This window comes from Pieris napi, chromosome 22, assembly GCF_905475465.1.
Source record: "Pieris napi chromosome 22, ilPieNapi1.2, whole genome shotgun sequence".
Lineage (NCBI taxonomy): Eukaryota > Metazoa > Arthropoda > Insecta > Lepidoptera > Pieridae > Pieris > Pieris napi.
In genome coordinates, this window is record NC_062255.1 from 3,000,405 (window position 1) to 3,023,111 (window position 22,707).

A 22,707-nucleotide genomic window follows, 5' to 3' on the forward strand; every position below is an offset into this window, starting at 1 on the left:
AAATAAAACACATTATTAACTTTTGCAAATATTTAATCTCTTTCATAATTGTGGATCTATAATATTTATATTGTACAAGTTATGTTACAATTAAATTATCGTGACGTTGCGTCACCGACGCCTGAGCGCAAACCAAATGAATTTTTGACAAAATCTGTACATTGGTATAAATTCATAACCATAATATACACACAAATTATTTGTCTTGTGATTATCTATTACAACCTCATTTTCCTATGTGCAAACAATCGCTTATACACAGGCGCGGATCTAGCTAGATTTTGACAAGTTCCGAAATGTTAAAATCGTAGAATAATCGAATAAATTAAGCAAATATTGAAATTAGACAGACAATCCGGCCTCGAATTATGCGAAGGACCATTTCTTTATTATGTAATTCTTAAATCCTTGTTGTTATTACATGTAAATGTATTCACTCAATTATTCTACAAGATTAATTTTGTTTAACACGTTTCGTTGAGATCTACGCCCGACACAATTATGTAATATCAAGAAAAAAAGTTCGTGCCCTTATTTGAATATTCGTGTTAATATAAAATGTATCCAAGAAATACAAATAATATCGTTTATATCGAATATTTATTTCATAATTTTAATTACCTAGACGTACTTTCGTATATTTTAATACAAGTCCAAAATTATTATTTTTTCACTTATATTAAAATGGTTAAAAATTATATACATAGCAAAATGATGATTGTACATAGGTCGATATCAAATTGGACAATTCCTAAAAGCATGATTATTGAATAGCAATCAAAACTAGGTAGACTAGGCATTCGTTGTCGATAAACAGCCTGGGAACATACGATCTAAACAAATACGGAATGTACATAAAGGGAATGTAAAATACCGAATATAAGCTGATAATATATAACTCACCAAACCAAACATGATCGACGGCCAAAAATATTTAAATATTAGAGGCATATTTTCTGGCAGTGGCGAATCTAACACACATACATTCGAACAGTTTATACACGTGAAATACTATATACATCGATAAATGTTTATATTTATGCAAAAAATATTTACAGATTTCAAGAAAGCACTTAACAATCCTCTCGCTACGCCCGAAAACCTACCATTATTAACTAACCGTTTGAATAACACTTGTGCTTACACTACAACAAAATGATTATAAAAATAAAATGTAACACCAACCAATACAATATGTAACAAACAAAAATTAAACAATATTAGAGATCCATAGAAAAACAAAAGACGAACAATCCTCTCCCAAAGTAAAACAAATGACAGTCCCACTTTTAAATCTGTACGTTCTATTGTGCGTATTACCAACCCCCAAACACATCCTTAAATGCCTTCGATTATGCCCAGATCTTTACATTCTTATATCCGTGTGCCCAAAATATTCAAAATTCATTTCATAGAAATCAAGTGGTTTGAGTCAGCCGTTCCACAGCCAGCGGCGCTTCTATTAAGCATTCGTATCCTAACATTAATATCTATGAGTTCAGTGTATTTGTGCAATTTATATTCGTAACGAAATAGACATTCTGGTATACCCCAATGTTTAGAAAAACCTCACCTATAACTACAGTCCGTACAAAACTACCCATATGTACTATATTATCTATATTTCACTATGCCGCCCAAGGATCGTCTCGAAGCATTCTATCCTAAGTTATTGTGAATGCCTCAGTGTCACCCTAATACCGTTTACATATTACCAATTAATACCAGATCTAATCCTGATGATACATAGGAAGACATACTAAACACAAATCGGGACGAATTAAGCCAATATTGGAAAATGAATGTTGGGGGCCATCCATAAAGTACGTCAACGGTTAATGAGGGAGGGTACCACCGAAGTGTGACATCGTGTGACAAGGGGCATGGGGGGGGTCAATACTTTTGTGACGTCACATGTTAAAGTTTAAAATACTAAAACGCTAAAATACTAAAAAAATAATAATTTAGCATTCTCGCTATGCGATAATCTCTTATGCAACGTCATTTAACTTCTAGAGCGACGTTGTAATGCAAGTGAGATACACAAATTCACGAGAATTTTGAATGGTAAGGATTTCAAGATACATTAAAAAAATGTGTGACGTTACATCAGGGGGGGGGGGTTTATAAAAATGTGACAACCTGTGACGAGGACGGGGGGAGGGGTTCAAAAGTCCTAAAATTCGTGTGACGTACTTTATGGATGGCCCGTTGCGAGGAAGCCAAAATCAGTCGAACACGTCCGTCCTTCGCGAGCGGCAGCAACGAAATAACCACCGAGGCACTTGACCTTAAGAATAATGATATACTACACTAGTAAGTAGCTCATCGTTCGGGAAGGACCGTTGATACAACGGATCTGATACATTTAAAGCTATGGACATGTCTCACGTACTAATTACAAGTAGCCTAGAGGGTTTCAAAGTAGCTTACTCTATACTAACGTTACGCCCATAACCGGTGCATAAAGTTGGTGTCGCTTGTGTCTGATAAATCTAAGTGACATGATAAAAATATTGTGTCTCCCTGTTAGTTGAAAATTGAACGAGTGCAGTAGTGAATATAAACACCGGTGTAAGCGATGACCGCGCAACCCAAGATTTATATATGTCACCGTAAAATTGTAAACACCGTTAGATTGTAATCTATCTCGCGAGATTATAAACTGTCGAAAGATTGTGAACCTCAACGAACTGCTTACAATTTAACGTATTATTATTCGGTAGTTATATGAAATTGTTGGAAAGTAAAATTAATCTGTAATTGACCAAAGAAGTTTGAATGATAACTAAGTTAGTGTAGTACAATCTACCGAATAATAATACGTTAAATTGTAAGCAGTAAGCTGAGGTTCACAATCTTTCGACAGTTTATAATCTCGCGAGATAGATTACAATCTAACGGTGTTTACAATTTTACGTTAACATATATAATTTTAAAACGCACAATTATGTACAAATACCTCTGGAACTGAACTTAAGTCTGGCATGGCACTTCACAGGAATGGAAGGCAACAATTCAATTCCTATGAAAAATATTTTTGAAATTACGAGAGCGACTACAGTTATATTTTATTAAACGTTAATTTGGTCACTGTTACAACTTTGTCGGTCGGCCTTGAAGGCGAAATTCATAGTAATAAGCTCCAGTATGAAATATGCACGAATACTGAAGCGGCCGTACTGTTCAAATTGCCATGCACAGCTTTACAAAATATTAATCTTATGTACATATTGTCGCTCGAAGATAAGAATAAGAACTAACATCTAGGAACAGTACATATTAAAACAGTAACTCAATTCCATATGGGTATTCTAATTGTCTGCACTAATAGATAGAACCGAACACCAGGACTCGTAGAGCTCTGGCCTCTCCGAGTCTATCAGTGCAGACTCAAACAAGGAAATAATTTAAGGTCTGCTTTGGAACCTGCAACCTCATTGTTAGTACTAATACAGCCTCATTTGACACGTGAATTTCTAGGACCTGTAAATATTAATAAAATTACGCAACAATCAACATAGTACATAAACATTTAAAACTAACAAAAAAACATTTATTGTATGATAAGCTTAGGCACTTTATGTAAAACAACGCGCAATAAACAAAAAAATTAAAACAAGCATAGAAGCGCTAAAGCTAGAGTTGAGTCACTGCTTGTTACATGTACTGTGGTTCTAGGTAGGCTTAGTACACAGAAAAGAGTAAAGTGCCAATATGCTGTAAAGCACTAATAATAATTATAAAAAAAAATCTTTAAGGGAAGATAAGGTAATAAGAAGCTCTTTTGGGTTTGTGATTATTGTAAATATCAATTAGGTGTATTCTCATAATTAGTTCTCGTACATTAAAGCATAAGGGCTCGGCATCTTAATGGTCATATTCCAAATTCAAAACTATAGAATGTCATTGACAGTTTGACAGCTGGTCGATGAATATGAACCTCAAGATCTCTTTTCTGTGGGATAAAAATTCTCTGGGAGGTTTACCTCCTCGTGCTCTTGGAGGAAGGTCGCGAGTGGGACTGAGTGTGGGGGGTCGCGACCCCCCCCCTTTCCTAACTGGAGCAAGACGCTACAGAAACGGGTGACAGTGGAGAGTCGCGGGGGCAACCGGATAGTGTGACTACCACCTGAAACAAATTCTAACTGATAATAACCGAAGATATCGTTAACATAAGCCTGATACTTAAAATCAAAATATGGTATTGCTCGTAAAAACTCTGGTAACCCTTGCCTCTTGAGAAAAATCTGTCATGGCTCGCTCGCTTGGTTAATTTGGATTGAATGACAAATTTAACCAATTCAAAAATATCTTTTATTGGACTAAAATGTATTTCATTAATACTTTATTAAAAAAATTTAATTTATGATGTGACAATAAAACATCACAAGAAACACATTGATTAAACAGTACTGGGTTTTTAAGCAAATTTTAAAACCTCTTTTAGTCTATCAACATGGTAAAACAACAATGTTCGTTACCTTTCGGCTGCCGGCATGGTTTCTATGTTCACAGAGCCAGACACCTTGCCATGTGCCCAGGTTTAATTTTCCATCTGTGATTGGTATGGTCAGCGATGATCCCAAGAAGCATGCCTTCACGTGAGCCGGCTACAGAAAATTAATGTTACTACATTATGAAAATTGGTACATAGTATATTTAAATATCTTGTAAAAAAAAGTCTTTAGATTTATTACTATCCTGTGACTAAATGGTTAATACACATGGCACATGCAAACACAGTCCTGAGTCCAGCTCATGGGAAACCATTAATTGTGGTTGATTCTAGAAATGTGCCCCCAAGCTCTATTGGGAAGTCATGTCAACTTAAAAAACCCTGTATAAATGATATAATTGAAGTAAATCAGTTTTTTGAATTGCATTAGAATAATGGAATAATTAAATGGTATATTATAAATAAGAATATATTATTAATAATGTCTGTCTATGGTCTTTATAGGTGAGATTTGTTTTGATGTTTAAAAGACAAAACACATAAATATAACAGCAACATGTTGCATAACAAGCATTGTAGTTTGAGAACACTTATCACTGATAACAAGCCAAGGTCAAGAACACATCTTTGAAATTTTTATGTTTTAGAAGAAATTCATTTCATATTGATTTAGCCTAGTTAATATTCTGTTAGTTGCACTTTATAACATTTTTGATGTATGTTGGGGCATATGTTGTTAGTTTACAAAATGTACCCTATTAGCTCTTATTAGAAATCTTTTAAGCCTTTATAATGATTGTAATTATAATATTTCCTTTATAAAATTGTATGTCACCTAATAATATTGACATTCACATTGAACATTTATCACAGCACCACTGATAAGCAACCAAATATATGTGATGCAAAATCTGAAGCCTAAATAATTATATATAATGATAATTTAAATGTTAAATAATTTAGAAACATTTTATAGCATCATTAAACTATAAGCTACAGCTTGAGAATGCTACAAAAGTATTATGGTTAGAATATATTTTTAAACAATTGAAGAAATTCTTCTAAATTCAAATTGGACACAAGAATTGTACTCACAACAAGTATAATGAGGATTGCACTGAAATAAATATTTTAAATTAAGAATACATAGCAATTAACCTACCATGTCGTCAGGGCCCTCGCAAGAATGGCGGTAAGGAAGACCCTCTGGCACTATTTTGTTGAGCATCATTTCCATATCATCCCTCACGTCTGGATCCCAACTTTCGTTTAGCGCTAGACTCGCCGATGTGTGCATTACTGAAAGTGTTAAACACGAATACCTTTACCGAAATGTTTACAATAGAGCAAACAACGAAAATTTATAAATTACTAATAACAACAAATATTACAAATATACTACAATAATTATTTCAAGTGGGAGGGAATGCAGCATCGACGAATACTTACTTTGTATATGGCAAAGCCCAACAGCGAACTGCGACAACTCAGGCACCTGCTTGAGGATCTCTTCCGTAACCAAGTGTACGCCCCGGTGCTGCGGCCTCAAATTGAGTTTCCGTTGGAACCACGCGGATCCGATCTGAATTCCTCGGTTTGAGGCCATGTTTAATTTTTTAAAACGCTACAGAGTGATCGTAAGAACACAAACGATATTACACAACATCACTTAGAACAATCTTTGCACAAAACAAACCACAATTATCATAAATGATACATTTTTAATCTTTAGATTGTAATAAATATAACTGAGGTTATAGGACAGATTCGACACCCTATTTTCTGCGGGAAAGTGAAACAGTCTCGAAATGAAAGAGAAAAGAGATGAGTTTGTGTTGTCATTTCAGAAAATCGAATTTGACATTGAATAAGAATGCCGTCTGTCATTTTGGTCCAAGAGTTCTGTGGGCTGTGCAAGCACACTGTGCGGCAACAACATACAAGGCCTTCCATATGGTTATGGCAGTTATAATTCCAGTTTTTTCTCCTATAAATGTATTTTTTATAAAAAGTTTGAGCTGTGGCGTAAGTGACATTGCTTTCTCAAAACACGTGTAAATAATTTTTCTTCATATTATGGCAACACTTGACAGAGCGCGGGAAATTTGACTGATATTGTTTTAAGCATTTTTAATCAAGAAACGTTTCAAATAGATATTATGCTGATAACCTGGTTGATTTCAGAGAAAATTTAGATAAACTTGATTACTACATTTTATAAAAACAAAAAATAACTTTCAACTGTATTTGAATATAGAACGTAGCTTTCCTATAAAACTTGGGTGTGCCGTGGGTTAATAAACGTAAAATAGGTGCGGCTATTAAACACTCCATGGAATTGGGACAATTAGTTTTTCTTTCCAAGGTGTTTTGACACGAAACAGGTCTTGTTGTCCTAGTTTGTAATTGTGGTGCGATTATCTTTCCTTTTCCATCTTGTTACAAATTTACGATTACTATGGCGGATCCGTTAATGGATCTTATAAAAAATTCAGAAGAACCGGAATGGCTCGAACGGACCGTAATAGGTGAAATGCGAGTATGGCAAATAATGTTTTTATGTATAGCTGGTCTTACGACTTCAAGTAAGTATACCTAGTAAAATAAAAGATAAGCAACTTTCATAGTGTATGTACTATAGGTATTTTTTTATAGAACGGGTGGCAACGGCTCACCCGATGTTAAGTAACAACACTGCCCATGGCACTCACACTGCCAGAAGGCTCGCAAGTACGTTGCCGGCCTTTAAATATTTGGTTCGCTCTATTTTTGTTCTCGTGGTTTTTTTTAGGTTTTTATACACTCATCTTAGTTTGAATATACCTAGTACTATAAAAAATCTTAATGATACACGCAGGGCGTGTTCGTCGTAAACATGTCTGTAAGTAATCACAAACAAGCATAATATTTAAAGGAGTGTTACATGACATCATGTAGAAATCTTTTTCTTTTAAATACACAAAAACTTTTTCTTTTAAATATACAGAAACTTTTTCAATTTTAACTTTTTTTTACAAGAACAAAATTATTGGCTTTGTGTGTGTCTGTGTGTGGAAATAACCTTTTTTATTCTATGACTGAACCTTAAAACTAACATTCTATGTGGCCTAAAGGTCTAGATACCAGGCCATAAACTCCAAAAAAAAAAACTAACAATCTATAATTAAATTTAGAACCATACTAACCAAATGGACTTATTGTCCGCTTAAATAAATGAATGATAATTATAAGATCATATATATAAAAAGCTATATAATGAGATTTAAACTCAACTGGTAGTCGTAGCAATAATATGTTCGAGAGTTTTGTACTTAGAAGATAAATATCTGCTGAATACCTAAGTAGCTGTCTGTGTCTTATCTTAAAAATACTAATTAATCAGAGTCACAATGAACTGGCGCTCTTAATAAAACATAAAAGAATGCGATAGTATCGTTGCTTTACAAATTATTTAAAAATAAATTTTTCGAACGGTTTTTTATCTCATAGGGACTATTTTAAGCAATTATTAATATCGTTTGCAAACACTATCAGGTAATATTTTTTACCCGAGTCGGATCATATCAAAGAAACAAGGCCTGGAACATTTGCCAGCAGAAGTAATGTCTGCATGAAGCATGCCGTAATCCATACTTCATAGATTTTTTGAAGGATTTTGGATATGTGAGATAACGTACTATTATTATAAGCGGCTACACTATTTCTTGTACTGGTATTTTAAAGGCCGGCAACACACTTGCGAGCCTTCTGGTAATGAGAGTGTTCATGGTCGGTATCATTTAACATCAGATGAGCCTCCTGCCCGTTTGGCTCCTATTAAATAAAAACAAAACTCGACCGAAGATTCATCCAATATTATTTCCTGTAGTTTGCGAGTTACGGAGGGAAAACAAATACGTAATTGGATTTGCATTCCCTGAATGTCTCAAAATCATCTAATCAAAGTCTTAAAATCCGATAAAAGCCAAAAGGCTGATTGCAGATTGGTGAGGGAAAAAAATCTAATTTCCTATTCCTGCTCTTTTTATGCTTGAATTAAATTCGCAGAAAAGAAAGATGAAGGATAGAAAGGAAAAACTTTATTATACATAATAAAAAAAGTATTTTTACTTTAAAATAAAGTGCACTAGGCCCACACTAGGATTCCCTGTGTCGTGGGCAGCCATTCTCATTCTTTTGACATCTTAATGATACTTGACATAATAATTTCTACAGAACACTTACATTAGAATTAAGTACACTTATGATTATCTGTAATATTTCCTTCGTAGTCGTAATGGTGTGTTGCTGTTTCCGTTTCCGTATTCCTCGTACAAAGCAACAGATCGAGGCGGACTACAAACGTCGAAGAATAACGAGAAAGTTCAGACAACAGCTGGAGACTATCCAGGATGCCAAAATGGACACCATTTCTTTAAAAGACGGTATTATTTGTTATATAGACCTCCGTGCGTACGCATCTTGTATATTCACTGTCTTTTATAGAGATCGCTTAGAAGAGATAAGGAGTTTATCTATTTATTAACACTTCGTTGCATACAGACATATTGCGCCTCCCCCCTTTTTTTGTAAGCAAAAGTAAGCAAAGCTCTCAAAAATAATAGTACATAAACGTATTAGATTTTTGTAGGAATCCTCGAAAATGCATGTCATTTTCAAGCATAGACAATGTGTGGGTAATATGTGTAAAAAAGTACCTAAATAATTACTGTTGAGTGTTGACGTAATCACCAATAAGAAAATCAAAGACAACCCCCTTCCCCCTTTAGTGCTACGATGCCTGCCATATTTCGGGAAGGATATTGGTGAGCAAATCAAATAATAAAAAAAAGGGGCGGAGAGATTATTGCCCGTTCTTCTCTTCCGTTCTACGCCCTTGATTAGAGAACTGCCAGTAGGTAAATGTAAAATATTTCTGTTCATAAGTTTACATTTTGTTACCTATATGAATAAATGACTTTTAAATTTGAAATAATACATGATTATATAGCAAGTAAATCTATGGAAGTAGTAAGTAGCTATAAAATTCCTGATGAGTCGCGAGTTTACATCTAAAATAAATAGTGTAATAGGTACGACAACGAATCTTTAATCTTTGATAAGATAATGTTAATTTCATATTAGCATTGGAGCTGCTGCACGAAACATCTCATTCGATGGAGGAAAATCAGGGATCACCGCCTAGTTCCATCATGTCACCGCAACAGTTGAGTGAGTATTACGTCGTAAACTAAAAGATCGTCATTCGTCTCTTTCTATCTACTTATGTTTACACTAAGCTGAAAAGAGACCAGTGATTTTAATATAGTCTTAGTAGACTAATATACTTCTTTGGCGTCACAAAAATGTTCTCAAAATTTTTATTCTACTAATTCGAATTGGTTCGGTAATACTTTAATGTGCAGCTATGTCTACATAGTGGTGGTGAGCTTCAATAACTGCCTTACAAAACGCTCAGATGTGGAACGACGAACGTTGAGGTTCAGCGAAGGGCTTGTTGAATTGTCAATCTCCAATGTCTTACTGATCAGCTTTATTCTCTCTCTCTACGCAGAGAAATTGGGTCTCTTTGCGTTTTCTATAAACTGTACTACGGTGAGTGTTCTGAAGAATTGTTTGGGTTGATCCCTCCTGCCTCGTTTCAACACCGTACTACCGGTGGGGGGTCTTCCCTTAGAGATACGACCTCCAACTGTTCTAAATTCGAGTGTACTCCTCCCTCAAAGGCTGGCAACGCACCCACTAAAAATGGGCATCCCGCAGGCTCGTTTAATATATAAAAAAAAGAGGTGATATGGATGGAATTTTGTATTCTGCCTCGACGTCCGATGATGAAATACGACAGCGGTAATTCACTCGTCAAGGAGCGTTCAAGTATTACGTAACGCGTTTTGGGAAGGGGGGGGGTTTTTCTTTTGTAAAACGTTACGATGCGGGGCGGGGATTGAATTACGCGTTATTGTTAATATTATTTTCGACTTACACCACATAATAGTAACTAAAGAGACACAAGGTGGTCACAAAACGTTTTACTATACTTGAGTACAGTACTGTACTAGGGTATTGAAAAACGTTACGGCGAGATACATGGGCCCCCCCATAATCAATCAATCAATCAATGTCAATAATCTCCAAAAATTGCGTTAGGTAATACTTGAACGCTCCTCGAAACGTCTTTGTAAATTTGATATTTTTAGATACTTTATTTAAAACACATTTATAAAATTGTCTGATACAAAGCAACATCGCCATAAGTACTTTAAGCTTACCACTGGGCGACTTGAGAAACGTGTCAAGTGAAGATTTTGATTCCTACTTATTAAAATATAAGCACTGCTTGTTTCTTTTGTTTTAAGTCTCTTATACTATACAAAACGGTTCCGTTTCATAAATCATACCATACAGAAATAGTTGACCCATTTTTAAAAGTGTAAATTTAAAATACAAGCAAAAGTTAAACGTTATTTTATAAATGACGTCCTATTACTTTATATGGTTATAACTGCCTAATGAGTTGCGAGACTGCAAGCATACGAGTAATTATTTAATTCATAATATACGTTAACGTTTAATGGTTTATTTTAATATTTTTTTGACGCGAAGGACTTTTAATGTTTTTTTTAATATAAATAATATGTACATGTTACTAACATATTTTATACACAAATATGGTTGGTTTCTTTTTTATAACTTTTATAATTTTATGTGGAGTAAGCGCATCTCAAGAGTAAGTTAATTTAATTCATTATCACTAATTGAGATATACATACTAATAATACATACATCAATGAATGATAAAAGCATGCGTTTCCCGCGATTTTTTTCCTTTATGGCTCTGGCACGGTTTGTGCATTAGCCAGCGTCAAGTATAAGATTTTATAATTCGCACTTGTAATTTGCCATCCTCAGCCTAGAACGTATTGCTACGTTCTAAACCTTCACAGTCTCCTTTCTTAGGTAGCATACTCACTGATTGCCTTAGAAATTCGACCGTGCCCTCCATATACGGTTTAAGTACTCGCCCGGTACCGCACAATACTCCCAAAAGCCGAGAACAAATTTAAATTAAATTAAAACTTGCCCTCGAACCGGGAATCGAACCCGGTACCCCTTACCTAGCTGCCACTTAATAAGACCGCTAGGCTATGAGGCCCTTGTTTTTACTATTACAGAATCCTTTTTTTTTGTTTTTTTTACAGCCAATGACATTTTAATAAAAAGTTCGCGTGTAGTCATTGAAACATATATTGAAAATAGCCACGTTCTAAATTTAAAATATTTTTAAAACCTAGAAATTAAAAGCAATTTTAGTCCGTGTTAAATAGATGTATTAAACATACGTTTTCTTATAAAAGTATCGTCAAAGTTTGTAATGCAGGGGATATTTATTGCAATTAGTTATAATTCATTCGTTGTTCACATAAACGTTAGCACACATTATTGGATGCACCAGAAGCATTGGTTTCTGTTTCTTTTATTAGAACCCTTTACCTGTTTGCCTGTGCGCTTGCGCAGTCTTAGAATATTGATCCATCCGAATTCATTTTGAAAAGCGAAACATTGTATGTATCGCGTCGTTACAGTAATTGTCCAACCAATCACAGTCAAACGAAATGACACGTAGTTTCGATTTTAAAATGTGTAGTGTTACATTACAGCTTACACGTATCATTTATATTCTAGGTTCTCTAGAAACATCATTCCATCCTGACCAAAAACCGGATCTTCAGACTTCAAACTCCGGACTCAACTTCGTCAAATTCGCGACTAAAGTTGCCAACTTATCGAAACTCAGCCAACCAAAATCTCCCACTTCACCGACAGCGCCCAGTCAAATGGATTTTTAATGTAACCTTTTATTGGAATCATTTAAGATGTTATAGTAGTAGTAGCAAATATTATGTTGTTAATTTTTGTAGAAAAGATCATTGTAGATATGTATTTATTTATTTATGTATTGATTATGTCTTTAATTCAAGCTTATAACGCTTTAAGCCTAGATTAAGTAGATTTAAACATATATTAAAACGGAAGTCTCTCTAATGCTTCCCTTTATGAATTTAATTATTCGGGAAATAAAACTATTACATAAGAGTGAATTCAATAATTTCTGTGAACGGCTATAAAAATTTAAATTGACTTATATTTATACTTTTTTCTAATTCGTATTTCAAGTGACAATCTCGGCTCGCTGTCAAACGTCATACAGAAATAATTTGACAGCTTGAAATTACAATTTAGTTAATTGTCCAAATTTTTTGGGACTATTTATGGATTTAGAGACTTGCGGCCTCTATTTTTATTTATTTATTTTACAGAATGATAATCTAAATAATTGTATATTACATTTGAAACTGCGTATTACTGTAACAATAGCAGTTAAGAGAGACAAATGCATATAAAAATAATTAACTTTATCTAATAACTGACCATTTATTATAAAAAAAAACTCAGCGATTATGAAGAAATGTAACATTTATATATAAAACGTGTACTTACGTACGCGCGTAAGAAGTTATACTTCTTTGGCATTATTAAAAATAGTTTTTGATTGCATGCCAATAATTAATTACAATTAAATAATCATAGACTGGAAAAGGAGTCATTATAGTCAATAAAGTTCAGTTTATAAAATTAAATAAATAAATATTTATTATTATTCTCTTACATTAAGTGTAACATAAATTCTATTATTATTCGAATGTTGTTTTAAAATTATGTCCAATGCCATCATGTAGCATCTTCCGTGGGCAACTTCATTCTGTTAATTTTGTGTCACGGTGCGCGCGCATCGTAAAATTTCACTCTCATAAATTTTTCATAACGCACCTAAAGGAGTATAACTTCAAAAATCGTTATTAATACGTCTCCTTCTATCAAACCTTTCAACAGTAGAAATAATCACTGCACTTTTGGATAGCCTTAGCTGATATCGTAGTAAATAAAAACAAAAACAAACTGCATTAAGATGTTTTCTTTAATCTAGAAAATAAAAAATACGGTATAAACGGATTTTAGATCACAAGAATAATTACATATTCACAAATAACTTTAGTGTCCTGTTATAATCTCGCACTGACAATAAAATCATTATGTAAGCTTAAAACATTATTTAACTTACATTATAATACATAAATAATACATCTTGCAAATAAAAATTACATAAAAATTCAAGTTAGCTACATAATATTAATTAGTTAATTGTTTCTACATATGCTCATAGAAGACCTGTTTCTTTGACTATCCTGACACTTGGACAAAATAACTTAAACTTTCACTCCGTCGCTATTAACACCGCAATCTCAAACATTATCCCTAAAAGGCTGTTACGTTGGGTTGTCAAACGTGTCAATTGTCATTTGGAGCAAGTGTCATGGTGACAGCGGCAGTTTGGAAAATAATCGATTAAGGCGGGAGTTCGTAAGCAGTTCTCGCTCTAAAATTGCTTTGACAATTAGCAGTAATAAATTAAGATTTAATAATTATATTTGACTTTCGAATTTGGATCAGCTATGATGTAAGCATAGATAATATTATAAATATTTTATTATTGTAATTTCATAGTATCTCATTCACTTAATCTCTGAGCTTTACCACGACTCTTAAAAGTTTAAACTGCAAACGTAGACGTCAAAATTTGTATAAAAATTCTTAAGTGTTGCGCACAACTAGGGGCGACATAAAACGTACGAGTATTTGACACGCGTATTACGTCAGCGATTGATACTTTGTCAAACTCATGGTAGAGCTTCTAGTCTTGGCACGTAACTTGGACATATTTTATTTGGTGGGGAGACGTGAATATAATTTTAAAACCCAAGAAAATTTAGTAATAATAGCTAAACCGCTTGGCGCAGTTTGTTTTTGCACAAATTTACCTTAAATTGAGAATTTTTGACTAGATGGCACCTGCAAATCGATATGAATCAATACTTAAACGCGCTGACAACCCAACGTTCGCCCTCTAAACCTATTCCTTTACAATGATCAAACATGTTTTTGAGCAATCTATATTCGTGCAAAAACTGTAATGTGTCCAGTACCTATGACGCTACTTTGAATTCATGGAATAAAATTTAATAAAATATCAACGACAGATTATAAACAAAATGGAATATCGAATTGCACTTTTCATACATTTGATCAAGGCCTAAACTAGCGATTCTATAGAGACCAGACAATCGAAATCGGTAAATAAGGCCATATTGATCCAAGTCACTCGTCTATGGAAGAAACTATCGAGATATTTATACACTTTCACTTACATGTTAATAATTGAATGCGACCTACCTAAAAACAAATTTCATTAAAGTTATTATTGTTCGTATATTGCATACCTATGTAACTAATACGCAAATTTAATAAAAGGATTCCAAGGAATTTGTGCAACACCTTACGTCTGCGATATACATTTTTACAAGCAACGGAACAGGTATACATTGTACTGAGTATCTCAAGTGTCGAACCTGTTCCGAGATACTCCAAATACGCTATGGATCGGTGAGTAACACAATTACGTAGCTAACGAAACCCGATGGACACTACTGGTAATAAACGTTTTCATTTGCCAGTGTACAATCAACGCCAAAATTGCTCGAGTGCGCTTTTGACGTTGACTGTACCCAGACAATAAGAATTAGGAACCCGAGTCACAATCGCAGTGCCACCTCTCTAATAAACTCTTGTAAAGCATAATTTTGTTAACAAGAACTACAGAAACATTCAATCACTAGGTTAGGCTTGGTAACAATGTGCACATTTCAAATTGTCCGAATATTGAGCTTGCAACAAATAAATAACGGTTTTTTGTGACCTGATCGGTTTTTTGGTTAATTTAACATTGATTACGAAATACGCACATTGTGGATTTATTGGGTAACGCGTTCATTCCAATACTATACATTAATAAAAAATTGCATAACCCGTGATTTTAAAGATTTTAGTTCTATACAGTTTTAAATAGCTGGAATAACATTAAGATCGCAAATAACTTAGACAATTTACATTTTTAAACATAGACAATAATCAGATGTCACTTTGACGTTGACAGTTGACAATTGTCTTTTAGGATTACAATCTGGGAAATCAAGCAATCTCCAATTAAATACTGAAGAAATATTTGAGATCATAGAATAAAAGAGGTTTTAATTAAATGTACCGGAATGGTCGCGTTACTTGAGTGACGCTGTTGCGTCTATTGGCCAGCGGACAGCAATCAATCTCGTCTCACAAATGTTTTCCCTCTGAAAAAAAAAGTACTTTCAGATTCACTCCATAGTAATGTCGACAATTTGACAATTCAAAAATAATATTACTGTCAATTATAATGTCATTCTTTAGTGTAGAAGTAAAAAATAGTACGGCAATTGAATAACTGATTAGAAATGTGCGTGATACAATAAAATCGAACCGTCGACTAAAAATATTGCCATGGCAACCATGAAAAAAAAACAAACAAATATCACTATCAGAGATAAAAATATGCGTTTTTCACTCAAACAATGACAATTAAGCTATTGAAATTTCGTTTAAATTATCAATCACTATTAGTATACTGAATAGAGGAAACTACCATTACTAATATTCGTACAAATATTCAAATCAAAATAGAAACGTCAGTGACCTGTATCTGTCAAATGTCACTTGACAGTTGACAAAAAAGGTTTTGCAAAGTTGCATATCAACTGTTTATTTTGCTTTTATATCTTACTCAAATTAAAAAATAACGTTATTACTCTGTAAACGACAACAATGAGATAAATTTGCAAAGCGAAACTTTAGTACAGGTAAGATTTAAAATTATTTATTTGCCGAAATAAATTTTTAAAACCTGCATCCATAATTTATCGTATACTGATAGCAATGTCAACGGCGCGCCTATCTGCGTATGCAGAGAAAAATAGATGTGCGGAAGTGATAGGCTAGGTTCTGATAATTCATATTTGTCATTCAAGCGTCGTAAATAACTCTTATGACGTCACAAAAAATAAGTATATCCTATTGGTATTTAAATAGCATTATAAATTGTAATTACGTCCGTATTGGGTTGTATTAAAGTGTATTTTACAATGCACCTATATGTCGTATCAGTTTTGATCGAAGGCTCCTAATATGGAAATGTGTATGGTTTTTAGCAATAACTTACGAGATAGTTTTCCGCTCGGTGGGTCGTGTGGTAGATTGTGGTCTCGCACGGTTGAGCACCTTCAGCAGTTCGCCTGCCTTAGCGCGCATACGGGAGTGAACGTACACCTATAATTTAAAACCAAATACGATTACTTAACACTTGATAGTGTGTGTGGAAAGAGAACCGGCGTAGCAGTTATGGACTGGTATAATTCTTATTCACTACGAAATTTGTTTTATCCACAAAAATTATATACTATGATTTTTTTCTTATTAAGTCCAAGATAATTACTGGCGAACTATAATGACGTCAACAATTAATTATTAAGTACTGCAGCGACTTCAAATCCCGCGAAGATTCGCTTTTCGCACAGAATACACGTGCATATTAAAATTGACAAAACGTCATAATTAACAGTAACTTTATATGGACATAATTCTTGTTTTATTTATGGAATATGTAGGGGGGGGGGGGGGTTTAATACAAGTTTGTGGGGTTGGCGCCTTTGTCCCCCGCCGCCATCTTGGAAAAAGGGGTGAAAACACGTTTTTGGCTATATCTCCTAAACTAATCGCTTTGTTCAAATGTTACATTTCAATGGACTAAGTATAAAATTGCCCTAAACAAAAATTAAGCCAAGTTGATTTCAAAGTAGATTTATTCTATTTATATAAAGTTTTTAGATTGATTCCTTTACACTGCAAAACCAATACCGTTTACTAATGACATAAAAGTTAGAATTGACAACAGAGTGCCGAAGAAATAGTGATGTCATCGCCCAAACCTAACTACGTAACGCTTTCGAACAACGAAAACTTATTCAAAATCACTAATAAAACTGCTAATATAAACATAGGTTGAACAATAAATATGTGCGGTTCATATAAATGTTTTTTTTTTGAAGTTATACTTCTTATGCCGCGTTAGGGAAAAATGATGAGAGTAAATTTTTACGATGCGCGCACACCGTCACAAAAATCCGACACCCTGAAGTTAGCTATAGTCAACATTTTAGTTTTTTCTATTGTTAGTGTCGTTTTTTCTACAAACGTAGAATATTTTTTTTTATATCAGTGAATAATGAAGCGACTCCCGTCCCCAAACTTGTGTTTACAGCCACAGAATCAGTGTATTTTTGTAATTTTAAAGAAATAAAAACATTAGGTACCTTGGAGCACTTGATGTGGTAATGCAGGTAATCACGGAACATGTGAAGCAAATCGATGGTGTTGTCCCGTGCCGCTTCGCAGGTGTGTCGCGGGAACAGCACTAGAATAGTTACAGGAAGATGTCACTATATCAAAACATTGTATAAGGGTTTCTTCACACGTACCACGATCACAACCACACCACGTGGCCGGACGTATATTTTCAATTGAAAATGAATAGGACCTTCACACGTACCACATGCAGTTGTTATCGACCGTGTGATACCGATCATCATCATCAGCAACACTGCGAACTAGTGGCCGACCACATCGCAAACTCAACGTTGCGTCGACGCAACTTTGTTTTCGCTATGAAAGTCATAGTCAACTTGTGTCTCAAAACGACGTACCGCATCGCAACTAGTGGCGATAACGCAACCAAATCGAATTTTTTTCGGTACCAAAACGCAATTACAAAAACCGGCAGCGGATATATATTATAGATATAGATATATTCACACAATATATCCACTGCTTGACGGCATTTTGTCGTTGCGCCGTGGTGTGGTTGTGGTACGGGTGTAGAAACCCTAAGGCAAATCAAGTAAAGTTGTGTGCGACAATTTTTATTACTTTTCGATGTCTAGCAAGTGTAGTAAAATCACCCATTTACATTCGTTATATTTTTCAGTTGTGTAAATGTTTATTGTTATTTAAATAAACACATACTTTGTTTATATACAGGTATATTGAATGCTGTATTATTCTTAAAATATTATCTCAATACTTTGTTGTTCCTTTCATACAAAGTAGATTAATATAACTGGTTTATTTCATTAGACTATCGTATTCTTGCCTTTGCCAAATTAACATTATTTATAGACAAGAAGGTTGCTTGATATTATTTGAGTCTAAGAGTCGTTATAAGTCGATACTTACCACTAAAGGTAAAATACAGAAACAATACTGAAACGACGTCAAAAACGTATTTGATTTGACTTAGCAGTTTCAACTTTGAATCATATCCAGACATCCGATTTTCTTTTATTTAATTTCTAACATAAAAGATCTGGTTCACAAGTGGGATTAGAACTCACGACCTTGAGTGCCACGTTCCGAATAACACTGTTTAAAATATAACGTAGTATATATTAATAGCTACTAGGATAGGTAAACATGACATCATCCTCCAAATTTACTATAAGTTGGTAGACCTAATAAGTGAAACAATAATTTTCCTGTTGTTACGTTCTCATTACGAAACTGTTTATGCGTAATAATTGATAATAAAACAAAATATACGCTATAACTTTGTAGGTTATTAAAAATAAATCAGTGGCGCTACAACATTTTTATGTTTGGGCCTCAGATTTCTGTATCTGTATTATGATCGTTTGTGAATCTAATAGGCAAGTAGGTGATCGGTCTTCTGTGCCTGATATAACGCCGCCGACGTTTTGGATCTATGGCAAGCCGGTTTCCTCACGATTTCATTCACCGTTCGAGCGAATGTTAAATGCGCACATAGACAGAAAGTCTGATGATGCACAGCTGGGGATCGAACCTATGACTTCAGGGATGAGGGTCGCACACTGAAGCCACTAGGCCAACACTGCTCTTATAAGTTATTAGTTGTCATAATTTTTTTATTATTATAAATGTGGTTTCGCGTCTAAAAGATCACTTAGGAGTGATAAGGCCACCCGTTGCTCCATGTTTTACTGTTTTTTTTAAATGTATTGTTAATAAGTATCTTCCAAAAATTAGTTCAATTATATTTAAATAAAAGGAAAATCATTTACATCTGTCTAAAGCAAAGATGAAATGTATGGTTCGCAAAGAAACTTAGTTACTTAGCTTTTGCTTAGCCTAAAGCAGCTATGATGTCGCAATGTGGCGCGAACCTATTTTAATTAATGTAAAACCGAAACTATTTGTATGAAAACAGAGTATTATTTAAATCAATACTTTAATGCTTCATTACCAAGTAAGACTTGACAAATTCACAAGCGTTGAAGCGTTTGTTATTATTTAAAACATTCGATTTGGTATCGGCTGACACATAAGTTGGATGGGATCTATAACGGAGTTAAGTAATGCTTACCAAATGTAACATAGCTGATGTTATCGCCTACTTTAGCATCTGTATCTACCAGCTCTAGCGGTGGCTCCTTGTGTGAAAATAGGACCTGAAAAGTTATAATAAAAGTGAAATCCCATAGCTTACTAACCCCACCTTTATATTTATGTCAACGATTGTATGTAAAAAATTCAGACTTTTACTAATCAACCAACCAACCGGAAATCATGTATTTTCCGATTAACTTGTTTTACCAAGCACATTAGTTATTAGTAGTTAAACATTACGACAATATTACAACTCTATGGCTTGGTGGTTAATGCACATTATGAATATCAAAAGGTCATATGTTAGATTCTCAGAGAAAAATTTTGAATTTTTTAATCAAGTTTATAAAACCTATTAAAGATTATTTATACAATGTACCTGTGGTGCAGTATGTGACGCTCTTCTACCCTCTTTCAGCTCTTGCATGAACACTTTGCCAATTACTATGTCATCTTCGTGCCGGAAAACAGTAGAGAAGACTACAGTCACTCGATCTTCTTGGGCTTCTACGTACCTGAAATCAGGTTATGCAATTGTAATTCCATAAGATTTATGTTTTTAATTAGAAATTACTACAAAAGGCAACCAATAAACATTACAAAAATATTTTATTAATTACCCTACATTTGTCCAGGACAACCCAACAGACTGAGTTTAAATAAAAATAGGCAGGCTCCGCAGGGAGTAGCGCCTTACACGTCAAGAAGCACTCAACGTTTCTACTTATAGTCGGAAAGACTGATTGTATGATTAATATTTTAAAAAAAAATTACCCTACAATAATATATGTATGAGGAATCTTACAGTGTCTCATCCTGTCGATAGTTAATAACAGCTCTTTTGTGGCTAACATCACCATCCTCTTGCAGCCTGAAGTATCTCTCAAACACAGAAGCAAAACAGTTTCTCTTTAATAAGCCAACTTTCTTCACTGTGGTCTCCCAGTCTTCAGGAATGTTCTCCAAATCCAATAACACAGAGACATTGTAACCTTAAAAAAGATATGAAAAGAATTTTTATTAAAAGATATAAACTTGTTTTGAATGCATCTCATAATGATAAGACACATCAAGTATTTGAAGCCGCTCATTGCTTCCAAACCATTGTTTTCTATTCAAACTCATATTGTAATTCAAATTTCAATCATTATATTTTACATCCCAATCTAATACTACACAAATATAAACTTCAAATGTTGTAGACAATATCTCTGGTTATGGTCAACATTTATAATCAAAGGCTAAAGGGCTATCTAAAACTATTTTTTATCAAAACAAAAAATGTGAAATATAATTTTAACAAAAAAAAGTAAGATAAGATTAATGTAATCTTATCTAAAGATACACAGAAAAACTTATAATATTTTTTTAAATATAAAATACTTGAAGAAATAATAACATGTCTATACTTTCATAACAGCAGAACAAGTGTTGCATGATTACTAGTAATAAAAACTTGTATGAACAATTATTTATTAATTACATTATAGTTTATTTTCTTTTCATAAATGTGAAAGTAACATTTACATTTTTATACTTAAACAGCAATATTTAAATTATCATATAAACACTTTTCATCCAAATTGCCAATAATACCTTAATAAGCTACAATTAAAAAAGTAGTTTTAAAATAAAGATAATTCTCTGGATAAAAAGACATTTAGTTGACTTCTTAAAACTTAAAAACATTACGATAGTATGAACTCAAGTTAAATAATTTTAAAGTTGTCATTTGGGTGTGTTCTTGCGTTACAAAACTTGTATAACATATTACCTGTTTCAGCTTCAGTGAGCAGGGGACCATAAACTCTTTTGAGCAATTCATCAGCTCCATGTTCTTCCAATTGCTTGTAGAACTTCAATGATATACTAACCTGAAATTTTAGATTTTATAACTTAAATATCCTCTTGTTGTTTATAACAATGAGTCACTGCAGATAATATTCAACCGGTTTCATATTATTGATAAGAGTAACCTACCCTAACTTTGGTTTTATCTCCATTGACATTGGATATATGAAAAAGGACTCCATCAAAATCTGCAACCGTCACATCTATGGACTCTGGCTTTAAGCTGAAAGGAAATTCCAACTAATAAGTACATATCATCTACTAACAACATCCTGGGAGACATAACAGAGCATTCTAAAGTGTTGTATCATATGTCACATAATTGAAATACTTTAATGCAGTAGGCATTCGAAAACATTTTATAGGACGTTTCCGCAGTTGTCGTCAATACCTACAAACATTGTGACTCATCACCAGTAATAACGAACATCATTTTCGGCGGCTATTCTATGGAAATTTAAACCATGAACACATTGAAAACATTACCAATAAGATTCGAATTTTGCATATACGGCCAACGTGGGCCCACCCTATGGAAGGATATTTGACATTTGTCAAGATATCCCGAAAGGGGTTAGAATCTGGATTCCAAATTCATATCATACTGAAAATTCATATTATCATAGGTATTAAATATACCTTTAACAAACATGTAGAATATGCACACAACCAGTAAATGAATAATGACAAAAAACAGGTAAACTTTCTAAGCGTAACGTACTCACCGCGCCAGTGCATTTTTATATTTAACTGTTAACGTTTCTTCTATAATTCTATTGTTGATCTCCAGCAAGATCATTATTTAACAATTTATAACTACAGTTTTTACATAAAATTAACACTTTATAGCACCTTCATTTAATAATTCATACGAATTATCTTTAATATGACGACCGCCCGCACACAGATATTTCTATGACAGAAAGAAACGGATTACGGAAGCATCAAATAAATGAAATATCGGTCAACTACCCATAGATATTCGGTATTCTTAC

General features: G+C 33.7%; 3 protein-coding genes across 5 annotated transcripts; 1 reads left to right on the forward strand and 2 right to left on the reverse strand.

Moving 5' to 3' along the window:
• Positions 1–2,964: 2,964 nt before the first annotated feature.
• LOC125060998 (UPF0047 protein YjbQ) lies at positions 2,965–6,276 on the reverse strand. Of its 2 annotated transcripts, XR_007118956.1 has the most exons (5): positions 5,909–6,276; positions 5,622–5,758; positions 4,485–4,613; positions 3,990–4,132; positions 2,965–3,486 (listed from the first exon to the last, which is right to left on the reverse strand). XR_007118956.1 is itself a non-coding variant. In XM_047666135.1 (4 exons), exons 1-4 carry the CDS (start codon positions 6,063–6,065, stop codon positions 4,058–4,060), a joined length of 498 nt encoding a protein of 165 aa, XP_047522091.1. In that variant the 5' UTR covers positions 6,066–6,276; the 3' UTR covers positions 2,965–4,057. The 2 variants fall into 2 exon arrangements, 1 of the variants encoding a protein (XP_047522091.1); XM_047666135.1 differs by having other exon boundaries at positions 2,965–4,132.
• A 449-nt stretch (positions 6,277–6,725) lies between these two features.
• Positions 6,726–12,874, forward strand: LOC125060575. The gene is made up of 4 exons (XM_047665514.1): positions 6,726–7,044; positions 8,731–8,883; positions 9,584–9,670; positions 12,143–12,874. Exons 1-4 carry the CDS (start codon positions 6,918–6,920, stop codon positions 12,304–12,306), a joined length of 531 nt encoding a protein of 176 aa, XP_047521470.1. The 5' UTR covers positions 6,726–6,917; the 3' UTR covers positions 12,307–12,874.
• A 544-nt stretch (positions 12,875–13,418) lies between these two features.
• LOC125060776 (actin-related protein 2/3 complex subunit 2) lies at positions 13,419–22,647 on the reverse strand. 2 transcript variants are annotated; one of them, XM_047665831.1, is made up of 9 exons: positions 22,438–22,647; positions 21,842–21,935; positions 21,636–21,735; positions 20,667–20,853; positions 20,241–20,376; positions 19,839–19,923; positions 17,755–17,855; positions 16,605–16,711; positions 13,419–15,702 (listed from the first exon to the last, which is right to left on the reverse strand). In XM_047665831.1, exons 1-9 carry the CDS (start codon positions 22,509–22,511, stop codon positions 15,675–15,677), a joined length of 912 nt encoding a protein of 303 aa, XP_047521787.1. In that variant the 5' UTR covers positions 22,512–22,647; the 3' UTR covers positions 13,419–15,674. The 2 variants fall into 2 exon arrangements, with proteins under 2 accessions (XP_047521787.1, XP_047521788.1); XM_047665832.1 differs by lacking the exon at positions 22,438–22,647 and adding an exon at positions 22,108–22,157.
• Between the last annotated feature and the right edge of the window lie 60 nt (positions 22,648–22,707).

Bases quoted from the DNA above. Each gene is read 5' to 3' on its own strand.
- LOC125060575 (XM_047665514.1), top strand. From the start codon at position 6,918: ATGGCGGATCCGTTAATGGATCTTATAAAAAATTCAGAAGAACCGGAA. The intron at 7,045-8,730 runs GTAAGTATACCT...TTTCCTTCGTAG, and splicing joins AGCTGGTCTTACGACTTCAA to TCGTAATGGTGTGTTGCTGT. The intron at 8,884-9,583 runs GTATTATTTGTT...ATTTCATATTAG, and splicing joins CACCATTTCTTTAAAAGACG to CATTGGAGCTGCTGCACGAA.
- LOC125060776 (XM_047665831.1), bottom strand. From the start codon at position 22,511: ATGATCTTGCTGGAGATCAACAATAGAATTATAGAAGAAACGTTAACA. The intron at 19,924-20,240 runs GTACATTGTATA...ATAACTTTTCAG, and splicing joins CGTCACATACTGCACCACAG to GTCCTATTTTCACACAAGGA. The intron at 15,703-16,604 runs GTAAGTTATTGC...TTTTTTTTTCAG, and splicing joins ACCGAGCGGAAAACTATCTC to AGGGAAAACATTTGTGAGAC.
- LOC125060998 (XM_047666135.1), bottom strand. From the start codon at position 6,065: ATGGCCTCAAACCGAGGAATTCAGATCGGATCCGCGTGGTTCCAACGG. The intron at 5,759-5,908 runs GTAAGTATTCGT...TAACACTTTCAG, and splicing joins TGGGCTTTGCCATATACAAA to TAATGCACACATCGGCGAGT. The intron at 4,614-5,621 runs GTAGGTTAATTG...AATTTTCTGTAG, and splicing joins GCGAGGGCCCTGACGACATG to CCGGCTCACGTGAAGGCATG.